The sequence below is a fragment of the Theropithecus gelada genome, chromosome 16 (genome assembly GCF_003255815.1).
Source record: "Theropithecus gelada isolate Dixy chromosome 16, Tgel_1.0, whole genome shotgun sequence".
NCBI lineage: Eukaryota > Metazoa > Chordata > Mammalia > Primates > Cercopithecidae > Theropithecus > Theropithecus gelada.
Genome location: NC_037684.1, coordinates 25,696,984 through 25,710,802, shown reverse-complemented (window position 1 = coordinate 25,710,802; position 13,819 = coordinate 25,696,984). Strand labels below are relative to the sequence as shown.

Genomic DNA, 13,819 nt, shown 5'->3' with positions numbered 1-13,819 from the left:
TGCCAATCAGAGGGACATCCGTCGACGGCCCCGGTCTCGGCTCGTTGATTGGAGAAACTGTTCCTAGGGTGCCTGCGGCGGGCGGGTTTCCGAGTGCGGTGGCAGGAGGGGGCGGGGAGGGAAGCGGAGGCTCGGAGCTCTAGGCCGGCCGGTGGCGGCGGCGAGGCCGGGACTCGGGCTTAGGGCCTGCTGTGGCGGCAGCGGCGGACGCCGAGCTAAGCAGCGGGTATCGGGCACATTCCTTTCCTAGAAGGGAGGGGTGCAGCGCCGCGGGGCCGAGGCTTATGGGGCGACGGGCGACGGGATGGTGCTGAGGCGCAGGAGGCGGGGGCCGAGCAGGGTTCCCGCCAGAGCCCGGCCCTGGGCCTGACAGGGAGGGGCCGCGCGCGGGGCCGAGAGGAAAGCTGGCTCTGGGATGGGATGGACTGGGCAGGGTTGAGGGCACGAGAAGGCGTGGTGTGAGGCCCGGACTTGGGAGTGGGGTGGGGCCATCGGGACGGAGGGCGGGGTGGGGTTTGTTGTAAGGGTGGGTCAAGGCCGGGGAGGTAGCACTTGTTCGCTGGCCGCCCCAGGAGGCTAGAAGCTCCGGCGCCGAGAGTGGGCATGGCGACTTGGTCTCAGCCGGACTCGGGTATCCGGGCAGGGTGGGACCAGCCTCAGGCCAGGGCCCTGCCCCTAACTCGATTTTTAAGGGACTTTATCCGATTTCTCGAACTTAGGCTCCTGGGAGGTTTTAGTAATAAATTGCGTGAGAACGGGAGGGTAGCGTAAGCAGGAATTCTGGGTCGCAATTGTGTTTACTCTGACCAGAGAGAGGGAGTGTGAGTGTGTGTGTGTACACGTACGCTGTGTACGTATAGATCGCTCTCCCCCTGTAGAATGAAGTTGGTAGATGGGTCACAACGCCGGAGAGGAGAGGGGGTATGTCTTGATTTGTGAGATTAATGGAAGCTCAAAAGTGGAGACCAGAAACAGATTTACCTCCTCGGCACTGGGCGGTCTGGCTAGAGAACGTGGCCATATCCTTCTGCTTTGGCTCAGAAGGTCATATGAATGAAAATAAAACCTGCCTATGCAAATCCTGGATGGAATAGTCTTGCGTAGTAGGCCCCCCACCATCCTTCTCCTCCTTTTTTTCTTTCCTTTTCTTTTTTTATTTCTTTTTTCTTTTTTTTGAGATGGAGTTTCGCTCTTGTTGCCCAGGCTGGAGTGCAGTGGTGCGATCTCGGCCCACCACAACCTCGCCTCCTGGGTTCAAGCGATTCTCTTGCCTCAGCCTCCCTAGTAGCTGGGATTACAGGCATGCGCCACCACGCCCGGCTAATTTTTGTATTTTTAGTAGAGATAGGGCTTCTCCATGTTGTTCAGGCTGGTCTCGAACTCCTGACCTTGGGTGATCCGCCCTCCTTGGCCTCCCAAAGTGCTGGGATTACAAGCGTCGGCCCTTTCCCTTTTTTTTTTTTTTTTTTAAGATGTGAGGATAGGAAAGGGAAATCAGATTTCAAAGTTCAGAAAACAAAAGGCGTTCTTCTTCTGGGTGAAGTGGTGGCCTGAACATTGTCCTTTTGTCCTTCCACACTCTCACTGTTTAATAATCTTGCCTTTTTGAACTGGAAAAGGTAACTGTTATAGGTGGTTTTCTCCTGAGAGGTGAAAATTCAGCTTTACTTTTAAGACAAGAAATGGGCTTCTCATATGAAAATAGAAGCTGGGTAATGCACCTGTAGCGGGGGAGGAGGGCTGGTAAATAAAACAAAGGTGTAAGATATTTTGGATGACCTAGTTATTGTCTGCTTATCCAAACCAAGCTACATTTTAGGATATTGCACATTTAATATTAAGTATCTGAGATCCTTTGTGATCAATACCTTTTATAGTTCTTCTATGATCGGTTGCTATATTTTGGATTTTTTTTCTGAGAGTGTAAGTAGTCCTTTCTTCCTATAAAAGTGGCCTTTAGGCCAGGCACTGTGGCTCACGCCTGTAATCCCAGCACTTTGCGGGGCCCAGGCGGGCAGATCACCTGAGGTCAGGAGCTCAAGACCAGTCTGGCCAACATGGTGAAACCCCAACTTTACTAAAAACACAAAAATTAGCTGGGCATGGGGGCAGGCGCCGTAATCCCAGATACTTGGGAGGCTGAGGCAGGAGAACCGCTTGAACCTGGAAGGTGGAGGTTGCAGTGAGCAGAGATCACACCACTGTACTCCAGCCTGGGCGACAGAGTGAGACTGTCTCAAAAAAAAAAAAAAAAGTGAAAGTGTACTTTGAATGTGTTTTCTGCCTTCTACTGTGAAGGTTTTCCTACCCTGATCATGATGTGAAAAGTATGGAATCTCATCTTGTTGCTTTTGTGATTCCCATTTCAGGTTTCTCTGGAAACCCCCCTGGTAAGTGTGGAGGAGGCGGGACACTCTGACCCAAGACGAAAGGCCTGTAGCTCCAGCCAAAGAAAATAAACCTTAGGAGGGAGAAGGAAAAAAAAAAAAAAATCCATCAGCTGTTCCTGAGAACAGCCTGCAGTGGAATCTACAGAGAGGACAACTAATGTGAGTGAGGAAGTGACTGTATGTGGACTGTGGAGACAGTAAGTCACGTGGGCCCTTGAGGGCCTGGACTGGGTTAGGAACAGTTGTGCTTTCAGAGGTGAGGTGTCAAGAAGGGAAAAGTGAATGTGGTCTGGAGTGTGGCCTTGGCCTTGGCTCCACAGGGTGTGCTTTCCTCTGGGGCCATCAGGGAGCTCAGCCCTTGTGTTCTGCCAGGGTGGGATACGGGGTTTGGCACTGAGGAGGGTAACCTGCTGGCTGGAGCGGCAGAGCAGTGGCCTTGATTTGTCTTTTGGAAGATTTAAAAACCAAAAAGCATAAACATTCTGGTCCTTCAGCAATGCTTTCTCTGAAGAAATACTTAACGGAAGGACTTCTCCAGTTCACCATTCTGCTGAGTTTGATTGGGGTACGGGTGGACGTGGATACTTACCTGACCTCACAGCTCCCCCCGCTCCGGGAGATCATCCTGGGGCCCAGTTCTGCCTATACTCAGACCCAGTTCCACAACCTGAGGAATACCTTGGATGGCTATGGTATCCACCCCAAGAGCATAGACCTGGACAATTACTTCACTGCCCGGCGGCTCCTCAGTCAGGTGAGGGCCCTGGACAGGTTCCAGGTGCCAACCACTGAGGTAAATGCCTGGCTGGTTCACCGAGATCCAGAGGGGTCTGTCTCTGGCAGTCAGCCCAACTCAGGCCTCGCCCTCGAGAGTTCCAGTGGCCTCCAAGATGTGACAGGCCCAGACAACGGGGTGCGAGAAAGCGAAACGGAGCAGGGATTCGGTGAAGATTTGGAGGATTTGGGGGCTGTAGCCCCTCCAGTCAGTGGAGACTTAACCAAAGAGGTTAGTGGACCTGTGGTGGGTGTGGGGGGCCTGGGGTTTGGGGGTGGGCTCGTCCAGAATGATTGTGGTCAGAACACAGAGCCCTGTAAAGAGTCAGACAGATTTCAGCAGGGCCTCAGGCACTGTTCTTGGGTAGGGATGGGCTGAACTGTCTGACTTTAGGATTGGGGGCTGGGAGCATTTCCCTGTGTTGAACCATTGACCTACCTCTAAATGTACTGTCAGGGCAGTGGGAGGTTCCTACACATGCCAGGGTGTTGACTGCTTGGATTTCAGCATGACTGCTGGAGGCCTGGGGTGGGGGAGGAGTCATGTTGTGATGGGCTTTGATGCAGTGTACATCTGTTGCTAAGACACAAATACTTTATGGACTCTTGCCTTGTATCTCCCCCAACATCAGAACACAGACATACCCTGAAGTTCTCCTTTGTGGTCAGGCCTGTTGTTGTATTGTCCTGATAATTCAGACCTCTTGGGCCTGAGCCAAAGGGTAGATTTGGATAGTTATTCTTGGGCAGGAGAGGGCCAAGGCTTCCATTCTTTGCTCTAAAGGCCCACTGCAGGGAGTAGGGAAGAGAAGGCTGGGAGGTAGAAGAGAAACTGCATTCTGCTGCCCAAGTCAACTTGCTTTGAGCTGTCAGAAGAGATCCTTAGCTCTTGTCACATGGCTGACATACTGTTCTGGGCAGAAAACGATGCAGTTCTTTGCCTTTTAAGATGTGAATGGCTGCTGCTGCCCCGCCTCACCAACATAAGATTGCTTTGAACTCTGGGTTTGTATGACTTTTGCTTGCCCCCCAGCCTTAAGTAGTTGGGAAAAAGGCCCACTGCACTCCCCTGGCCATTAGGGAAGGAGAAAGCCCGATTGGGTTTTTGGAGGTGGCATGTGGAGGAATGTAAAAAGTTTTACAGATGCTGCAGAAATGGGCTCCTCTGCATGCCAGGTCAGACCATGTTTTCCCTCCTTCCCTCCTTTGTAGCCTTTTCCTGAGCTTAGTTATCTGACTGTTAGTGACTGTCAAAGAGTATGGCTTGTTTTAGGCCAGTGGTCCTCAACTGGGGGTGATTTTGTCCCCGAGGGTGCAAGTGGCAATATCTTGAAACAGTTTTGGTTGTCACATCTTGGGGCAGGGGTGCTACTGGCACCTAGTGGGTAGAGGCCAAGGATGCTGGTTAACATCCTGAATGACACAGGACACCTTCAAACAACAGATTTGTCTGACGCCAAGTGTCAGTAGTGCAGGGATTGAGACACTCTGCTCTGTGCTCAAATGGCTCATACTGGACCTGCTTTGAGAGGGACTAGGATTATCTGAGCGCAGGAGCCAGGAACATTTCTTACCTTTCAGGGCCTCTTATTTTAGCTTCTTACAGGGCCACTTGGAACTTCACCTCTTTTCTGCTTCCCGTTTCCCTTTCCTTTAAGTGGGCTCCAATGTTGGCACAGTGAAGTATGCTTCCCAGTCTCTGCTCCATGCTCCTCCCCCAGGGTAGCTCCCCCAGGGGTGGGTGGAACTGGGTTTGCTTCTGGAAACCTTGCAGGGGTAAGCTCCATATCTGTTCCTGCTGGGATGGGATGGGATGTTTTGGATATTATTGGGTGGGTTGGGGTGGAATGGGATGGGACTTTGACCCTGCTTTCCTCTATTTCTTGGCCCTTGTGAAGGTTGTGCTTTTCATCTCAGGCCTTTACAACTCCCTTTGGGAGGTGGGGTGGGTCAGCATTAGGGGCCCAGGCTGGGTATGGGGGAAGGGAGGATTATTATGTGTCTAGAACAACATTTCCTCAGCAACTCAGGGATAAAAATACCCAGGTCCAGAGCATGTGACAGGCACTGCTGGAACCGGTATTATCCCTGGGGTGGAAGTGCTCCCCCGCTGCCAGGCTTGCTCTGTGGACAGCCATAGCCTAGGCCCTTGTCAGGGATAGGATTCCCCTTGAGATTGGCATTCTGCCCAGAGCAGGGGGGTGGCCTGTTTACAGCTCTTTCCAGGCTAGGAGCAGACTGTGACCAGAGAGAACATACTGTCTCTCTGACCTGACCTTAGGCTCCAGGGGAGCAGCAGTGGGGAGGGAGCTAAATTTCCCCTCGAGAAGCCAATCCAGGGAGTCTGAATTGTGATACTGGGTCTGTGAGGGGCTTCTTTTCTGCTTGGATGAGATGTGGGCCAGGTATCAGGCAGAGAATGCTCTTGAATAAAGCCAGGGTGAAAAGGGAGTGGGGGACATTTGTGGCCAGGAGAAAGCGGAGCACCTGTCTCCCTAAGTGTGGGGCTTCAGGGTTGTGTCTCCCCTTCTCTTGCTTGGGGCTAGGCTTGGCCGGCACTGTGACATTGCTGCACGTGGGCAAAATGGCCTTCCCCTTTTCCGTAGTCTGGCCTATTTTGGGGTGACGAAACTTACGACTTATGGTGGGCCTGGGTACCCTGGGTTCCTGCCCAGCCTGACTTGTGGTCCCTGGCCTTGAGAACTGGCCACTGCCTTCCTGAGGAATGGGGTAACTCCTTCCACTTCCAGCAAATAATTTAGATTCCCAGAGAATCTGCGGGAGGAGTGTCTGCCCAGTCCTGAGTGGGCTGGATGAGCAAGATGCGACAGGAGGGAGGAGAGTGGCACCCCTTCCCCCAGGGCTCTCACTGCGCCACCCCAGCTGACTGGGCTGGGTGGGGCTGCCCGCCCCTGGGCGCATCTCCTCAAGGAGACGGAGGCGGCCCAGGGATGGGCTGGTTCCTTGCGGCAGCTTCTCCAGCTGCCCTGATGCAGAGATTGGCTCCCGTCTGCAGCTAGGTAACAGGCGGTGGGAGGGGATTGGCTCCTTCCGCATCTCCAGCGGAGACTTGGGGGAGGAGATTGGCTCTCGGCGCAGCCTAGGTAACGACAGTGGGAGGGGATTGGCTCTTTCCGCAGCCCAGCTGCTGACCTGGGGGAGGGGATTGGCTCTCTGCAGCCTCAGCAGTGACCTGCGGGGTGGGAGGGGGAGGGGATTGGCTCCTTGCTGCAGCCTAGGTAACAAGTTTGGGGGGCGTGGGGGGGAGGAGCGGGAGGATAGGCCCAGGAAGCTTGCTTTCCTCTGCAGCTTGAGCACGGAGCATGGGGTGGGAGTCCCATCTCACTGCAGCCTCTGCGGTGAGCTCAGGGTGGGGGCAGCTGGGCGCCTGAGTGGAACTGGGGTTGTGAGGTGGGAGGGGGCTGCTCAAGGATGGAGGAAGGGGGCTGGGCTGGGCCGCCCAGGCAGCAGCACGGGCGGGGCACCCTTCTCAGGCCCCTCGGAGCTAGCAAGGGGCCACCCTTCCAGCCTTGTGTGCTCCCTGAAAGCCAAGAGCTCCTTGCAGCCCCCTGTCCGGCTTCCCGGCACCGGCTGCCCTGGGGCTCATCTCGCAGACCATGACCCGCCTGGACCGCAGCTCTCACAGTGGTGGGGGCCATGCCAAAGGCAGCCGGCCCCTTAACTCTTTGCTGGCTGGTCACCGGGTGGCCCAGCCCCCCTCTGCTCCTGGGTCCAGGGCTTCTGTTCAGGTTGGTGTATGTGGGGAGACTAAAGTAGTATGTCTGGGAGGTCTTAGGGTCAGGGAGGGTTAATGGGAGAGGAATACCGGCTTAGAGGTAGGGAGGTGGGCCTGATCTAAGGAAATTGCTTTCTGGAAAGTGTGTGTCTGCATTTTAACCCCTGGATGGAAGGCAACACTTTAGGGTTTCTTCAGGCTTGTGGGGAGGGCTCGACTACAGGGGGGTGCCGGGTATAGGAAGCCCAAATAGCTCCATTTATTGGGGTTCTATGCTGTTAGCAGTGGGGGTGGCAGTTGGTGCAGCAACTGTTCATGAGCCACCACGGTAGAGCCGGAGGGAAGCATTTTTGGTGCCCAAGGTGGCAGTTGTAGCTGAGCAGTGATGGGGGTTACGTACTTGAGTGGGTTGACTGATGGGGATTTGGTGAGTCCTGGGGTATGGTGAGGAAGGGAGAGCACTGGTGTGAGGGGACACAGTGAGGCTGTCCCGAGCAGGGGTGTGGTGCCCCCCCCGGGGATCATCTGACTGCCTGAGCTTCCCTGGAATGGAGGCAGCAGCTAGGATCAGCTGAGAGGGAATTCTGGCGGGGATGAGTCTTGAGGTGAGCCTGGGCTTGAGGAGTTGTGGGTGTTCAGCCTTACTCTTGCTGCCAGCCGGGGAATAGGGAATGGCTATAGGAAGGGCTGTAGACAGCATGGCGTTGTCATTGGTTGCATCAGGTGGTTGGAAATGCAGGGATTTTCCTCTCCAGCCCACCCCACCCCTTTATGCAAATGAAATGGCACCACAGGCTGATGCAAGCCTGGTCACACTGCTAAGTAATTCTGCATGATAATTTGCTCTTGCTTGCCATGGCCAGCTTCCTCCAAACCAAGTTTTAAGGGGTCCAATCTCCAAAGCTAGAGGTGTCTCCTGATGTTCCCCTTCTTTCTTATGTAGGAGTGAGGCGGCCCTGCCTTTTGGCTGGGTGTGTCTTGGTCCAGACCCTAATTCTTCCCACCCTTATGGTGATAGTCACGTTAATGGTTTTGCTAGTGGCTCTTTTTTTTTTTTTTTGTGGGAAGGGGATAGTGTCTGGAAGTAGATGAATGAACATTTGCTGGTGCAGAGGGACCAGGGGGTAAAGGCTGGCAGGTAAAGAGCTGGGAGGGGTCCCACCCACGACTAACTGGAGTGACACTAGGAGGGAACTCTGAGGGGCAGGACAGAGAAGGGACCCTGGGACCTCAGAGCTAAAGTCATGTGATTTGTCTTTCAGGACATAGATCTGATTGACATCCTTTGGCGACAGGATATTGATCTGGGGGCTGGGCGTGAGGTTTTTGACTATAGTCATCGCCAGAAAGAGCAGGATGTGGAGAAGGAGCTGCGAGATGGAGGCGAGCAGGACACCTGGGCAGGCGAGGGCGCGGAAGCTCTGGCACGGAACCTGCTAGTGGATGGAGAGACTGGGGAGAGCTTCCCTGCACAGGTACCATCGCCCCTGCTCACTGGGCTCTCTTTTTGTCCCTACTTCCCTTCCCTGACACAAACCAGTCTGGAGTTCTTCCAGAAACTTCCCTTAGAGAAGACAGGTTGTGGGGTGGACCTGAATTTCTGTTTTGGGTTGGGGTCTATAAGTCACAGTGGCTGAGCCTTGGAAGGGGGAGTGGAAAGCAGCAGATGCAGAAAGGCCGGGCCTTGGCAACAGACAATGCAAGGGAGGCAGAGCATCTAGCATCTTCCTGCTTGCTTCAGGACTCTTTCACTCTCCTTTCTGTTGTTCCTGGGAGTTTGGGACTCCGGGCCAGCCATTAGCCTGGGAATGGGAGGGAGACTGCAGGCCTTCAGCCATTCTGGGAAAGAAGCTTCAGCCCCAGGCAGCCAAGGCTCAGATCAGTCAGACTTACAGTTCCTGTTGCCACAGGTGCCTAGTGGGGAGGACCAGACGGCCCTGTCCCTGGAAGAGTGCCTTAGGCTGCTGGAAGCCACCTGCCCCTTTGGGGAGAATGCTGAGGTGAGGAGGACTCCAGTGAGAGCCCACCAAATGAGCAGGGCAGCCTGTATCTGGTGTGTCCCTCCATGGCTGAGGGGTCAGCTCTTGTTCTGGCTGCTGGGGGTAAATGCAGAGGAAGGAAGAACAGAAACAGACTCCAGGTGGTAATCTCTGGGAGGAAAGCACAAGGTCTTTCCTTCCCCCTTGTTAAAGCCTCTGTGTTTTGCCCTAGTTTCCAGCAGACATTTCCAGCATAACAGAAGCAGTGCCTACTGAGAGTGAGCCCCCAGCTCTTCAGAACAACCTCTTGTCTCCTCTTCTGACCGGGACAGAGTCACCATTTGATTTGGAACAGCAGTGGCAAGATCTCATGTCCATCATGGAAATGCAGGTAGGATTATCGGAACCGGGCACAAACCTATTGGATTTTGCACAGCGTGTCTTAGCACTCAGTTGCTTTTCCATCTCTGAGGAGAGAAAGTAATACTTTCTCTGATCCATAGAAAAGTGGGGACAATGAGAGGAAACCTGTCCAGGTGTGTCCTTGGGGCAAGGGAGGTGAAGACAGGTAGGGTTTGGCTTAAATAAAACTCAGGACTCAGCCTTCCAAATCAGGGCCTGCCTCCTGGGTGTGCCTTCTTCCTTTCCTTCAGGCAGATAGGCACTTGACTGAATGCTTCCAAGGTTCTGCGTTAATAATAGCTGACATTCACATGGTGCTTCACAGCCATCGTTCGCTCACTTGGCCCTCACAGTCATCTAGTCAGCCTTTATTTCAAAGGTGAGGAAATTGAAGCTCAGAGAGGTTAAATGATGTGCCCATGGTTACACAGCAAGTGGTGCAGCTAGGTTTTCTGACTGAAGTCTGGGTGTTCTTTTCACTGTGTTGATTTTGCAGTAACAAGGTAGTGTTTTCTTCCTCTCCCTCCAAGATAGGGGAGTCTGGCCAAACATGAGGAAAAGCTGATCAGTCCTGTATTAGGGTGGAGCCCACATGGAAGAACCCATCTCTGCCAGGCCTGGCGGATGAAGCTGGGTCAGGAGCTGACACTGTGGGCTTTGGTTTATAGTCTTTTGCCTTTACACCCATGCAGCTGTGCCTCTGTTGGGTGCCTGCAGTGTGTGAGCCCCAGGGGAGGGAGTCAGTTCCTAGTGAACAGTGGTGCTCTTCTCCCCCTCCCAGGCCATGGAAGTGAACACATCAGCAAGTGAAATCCTGTACAATGCCCCTCCTGGAGACCCACTGAGCACCAACTACAGCCTTGCCCCCAACACTCCCATCAATCAGAATGTCAGCCTGCATCAGGCGTCCCTGGGGGGCTGCAGCCAGGACTTCTTACTCTTCAGCCCTGAGGTGGAAAGCCTGCCTGTGGCCAGTAGCTCCACGCTGCTCCCGTTGGCCCCCAGCAATTCCACCAGCCTCAACTCCACCTTCGGCTCCACCAACCTGACAGGGCTCTTCTTTCCACCCCAGCTCAATGGCACAGCCAATGACACAGCAGGCCCAGAGCTGCCTGACCCTTTGGGGGGTCTGTTAGATGAAGCCATGTTGGATGAGATCAGCCTAATGGACCTGGCCATTGAAGAAGGCTTTAACCCTGTGCAGGCCTCCCAGCTGGAGGAGGAATTTGACTCTGACTCAGGCCTTTCCTTAGACTCGAGCCATAGCCCTTCTTCCCTAAGCAGCTCTGAAGGCAGTTCTTCCTCTTCTTCCTCCTCTTCTTCCTCTTCTTCCTCTGCTTCTTCCTCTGCCTCTTCCTCCTTTTCTGAGGAAGGTGCGGTTGGCTACAGCTCTGACTCTGAGACCCTGGATCTGGAAGAGGCCGAGGGTGCTGTGGGCTACCAGCCTGAGTATTCCAAGTTCTGCCGCATGAGCTACCAGGATCCAGCTCAGCTCTCATGCCTGCCCTACCTGGAGCACGTGGGTCACAACCACACATACAACATGGCCCCCAGTGCCCTGGACTCAGCCGACCTGCCACCACCCAGTGCCCTCAAGAAAGGCAGCAAGGAGAAGCAGGCTGACTTCCTGGACAAGCAGATGAGCCGGGATGAGCACCGAGCCCGAGCCATGAAGATCCCTTTCACCAATGACAAAATCATCAACCTGCCTGTGGAGGAGTTCAATGAGCTGCTGTCCAAATATCAGCTGAGTGAAGCCCAGCTGAGCCTCATCCGAGATATCCGGCGCCGGGGCAAGAACAAGATGGCGGCGCAGAATTGCCGCAAGCGCAAGCTGGACACCATCCTGAATCTGGAGCGTGATGTGGAGGACCTGCAGCGCGACAAAGCCCGGCTGCTGCGGGAGAAAGTGGAGTTCCTGCGCTCCCTGCGACAGATGAAGCAGAAGGTCCAGAGCCTGTACCAGGAGGTGTTTGGGCGGCTGCGGGATGAGAATGGGCGACCCTACTCGCCTAGTCAGTATGCGCTCCAGTACGCCGGGGACGGCAGTGTCCTCCTCATCCCCCGCACGATGGCCGACCAGCAGGCCCGGCGGCAGGAGAGGAAGCCAAAGGACCGGAGAAAGTGAGCCTGGGGAGGAAGGGGGTTTGATGCCCACCAAGACCGAAACTGGAGAAAGGCTGGACCTGGACCTGGACCTGGACCTACAGCGGGGACTTAAATGCCTTCTTATCCAATATATCTTCTCAGATGGGATGACTGCGGGTCAGTGTACAGGAAGAGGCAGGCACTGGCTGGCTCAGCTCCACTCGGGTGGAGTGGAAGTGGCCAGACCATTTGGATGGACAGGGTCCTCACCCTACCCCTTTCCTGTGAGGCAAGGGTGATGGTGGAGTTGCTGGAGGTAGAGGAGCTATGTGGAGCAAAGGCCAGCAGAGGGGAAGGAATGGACCTGTGAGAGGAAGGGAAGGTGGCAGAAAGTCTCATTTCAGGAAGGAGGGAAAGAAAGAAGGAAGGAAGGAAACCCCCCCCAAAAAAAATCAAAGCGAGAAGAAAATCAGAGGGAAGGTTAAGGTTGGCTCTGGCCAGGATTCCAGGCAGCAGGTTGGAGTGACTGGTGGGCCTAGGTCACTGGTGTGATAAACCCCATTTCACCCCTGGAGGTTACACAGACACAGGGTGGGGTTGGGGAGGGGCGGTGTTAACTCTTTCTGCTCCTTGCATTTTGGCATCCCTGAAGGGGAGCTCTTGGATATCATTGGCCATAACGTTTCAATCAAATGGAGCCACTGGGCCCCAACACTGGCTTGGAGATTTAGGGTCAAAGGGTAGAGTGAACTGGAAAGGGTCACGTGGCCCCATGTTGCAGCAGCCCCAACATCACGCATGTCATTCACTGCCTTGCCACTCCATCTCCCTCTGTGCTCCAGCCACCCCTGAGCTGAGGCTCCCATTGTCTCCATCAGAGCCTGCATGTGAATGCCATCCTCCCTGGGTTCAGTGTTTGTGTTCCCCACCCCTCACAGACTTCCTGAGCTCTTCTGTAAGCTGGGGTAGGGTGCTGGCAGTGCTCCGGGAACTGGGCCTGCAGCCTTCCTCTTCTGGGACTGCTGTGAGGCAGAGGAATGATGGAGGATCCAGTGCAGCAGCCTCCAGGCAGGATTCAGCACAACACTGGGGAGTCACCCTTCCCTCGGGCCTCTGTCTACCAACAACTGGGCTTATCACTGGGAAAACACAAAAAATTACACAACCCAGCAACAACAACAAAAAACTAGTCCTCTTAGAATTTCTTGCGCTTTGATTTTTTTAGGGCTTGTGCCCTCTTTCACTTATAGGGTCTAGAATGCTTGTGTTGAGTAAAAAGGAGATGCCCCAATATTCAAAGCTGCTAAATGTTCTCTTTGCCATAAAGACTCCGTGTAACTGTGTGAACATTTGGGATTTTTCTCCTCTGTCCCGAGGTCGTCGTCTGCTTTCTTTTTTGGGTTTCTTTTTAGAAGATTGAGAAGTGCATGTGACGGGCTGAGAGCACACCCCCCTAAACACACAAGCTCTCAGCCACAGGCAGCTTCTCCCTCCACAGCCCCAGGTTAGCATAGGCTCCTGGAGGGCTGCCTGGGGGAGGCAGACATGGGAGTGCCAAGGTGGCCAGATGGTTCCAGGACCACAATGTCTTTATTTTTAACTGTTTGCCACTGCTGCCCTCACCCCTGTCTGGCTCTGGAGTACCATCTGCCCCAGACAAGCAGGAGTGAAATGAGGGTGGGGGGAAGCACTGATTCCCAGTTAGGGGGTGCCTAACTGAGCAGTAGGGATAGAAGGTGTGAACCTGGGAGTGCTTTTATAAATTATTTTCCTTGTAGATTTTATTTTTAATTTATCTCTGTGACCTGCCAGGGAGAGGGGAGAGAGAGATGCTGTTGAGCACATGACAAAATAAAATAAAATGGATGATTCATTCTCAAGTGCAATTTTTCCCCACTTTGAATTTAAATTGAGAATAAAGGAAATGGACTCATTGTAGGGAGGACTGGCCATTGTGTGGCTAAGGCAGAGCTCACATGGGAAGATGGGTGGAGAACTGAGGAGGTTGACAATGGGGAACTTTAAAAGGCAAATCTTAAATACTGTATTAAACCTTGGGGGCAGGCATCAGGCACCATGTACTTCATAGGGTTAGCTGGTTCAATCCTCTCAGGAAGGATTCAGAGTTCTTTCAGTCTTACACAGCTAGGATAGGTGGAGGTGTCATTTAACCCAGCTCTTTACCTGTCCACCTGCTACAAACTACATTTTTAAACTGCTGTTATTTCTCTAATGGCCTCACCTGCCAAAGGGGTGCAGAGCATTGGAGTGTAGTCATGATGTTGAAAACCTGAGAAATCCATGGCAGTGACTAATATGTGACAAGCACTACTGTGTAACCAGGAGAAGGGCCACTAAAGAGAAGCAGGAGACCAGGGTTTAGGACACTAGGAAACCTCCCCAGCTGAGGGTACTAGAATCTCCTTTCCCTCAAACTGCTCAACTACCCA

General features: G+C 53.7%; 1 protein-coding gene across 7 annotated transcripts; it reads left to right on the top strand.

Moving 5' to 3' along the window:
* Window positions 1–67: 67 nt before the first annotated feature.
* On the top strand, window positions 68–13,246 carry NFE2L1 (nuclear factor, erythroid 2 like 1). 7 transcript variants are annotated; one of them, XM_025363437.1, is made up of 7 exons: window positions 97–222; window positions 2,370–2,587; window positions 2,885–3,396; window positions 8,163–8,375; window positions 8,811–8,900; window positions 9,112–9,270; window positions 10,063–13,246. In XM_025363437.1, the coding sequence occupies exons 3-7, from the start codon at window positions 2,887–2,889 to the stop codon at window positions 11,407–11,409; spliced, it is 2,319 nt and encodes a 772-aa protein (XP_025219222.1). In that variant the 5' UTR covers window positions 97–222; window positions 2,370–2,587; window positions 2,885–2,886; the 3' UTR covers window positions 11,410–13,246. The 7 variants fall into 7 exon arrangements, with proteins under 7 accessions (XP_025219223.1, XP_025219222.1, XP_025219221.1 ...); XM_025363438.1 differs by having other exon boundaries at window positions 68–222; window positions 2,370–3,396; window positions 8,196–8,375; XM_025363436.1 differs by having other exon boundaries at window positions 99–226; window positions 2,370–3,396.
* The last annotated feature ends 573 nt before the right edge of the window (window positions 13,247–13,819 follow it).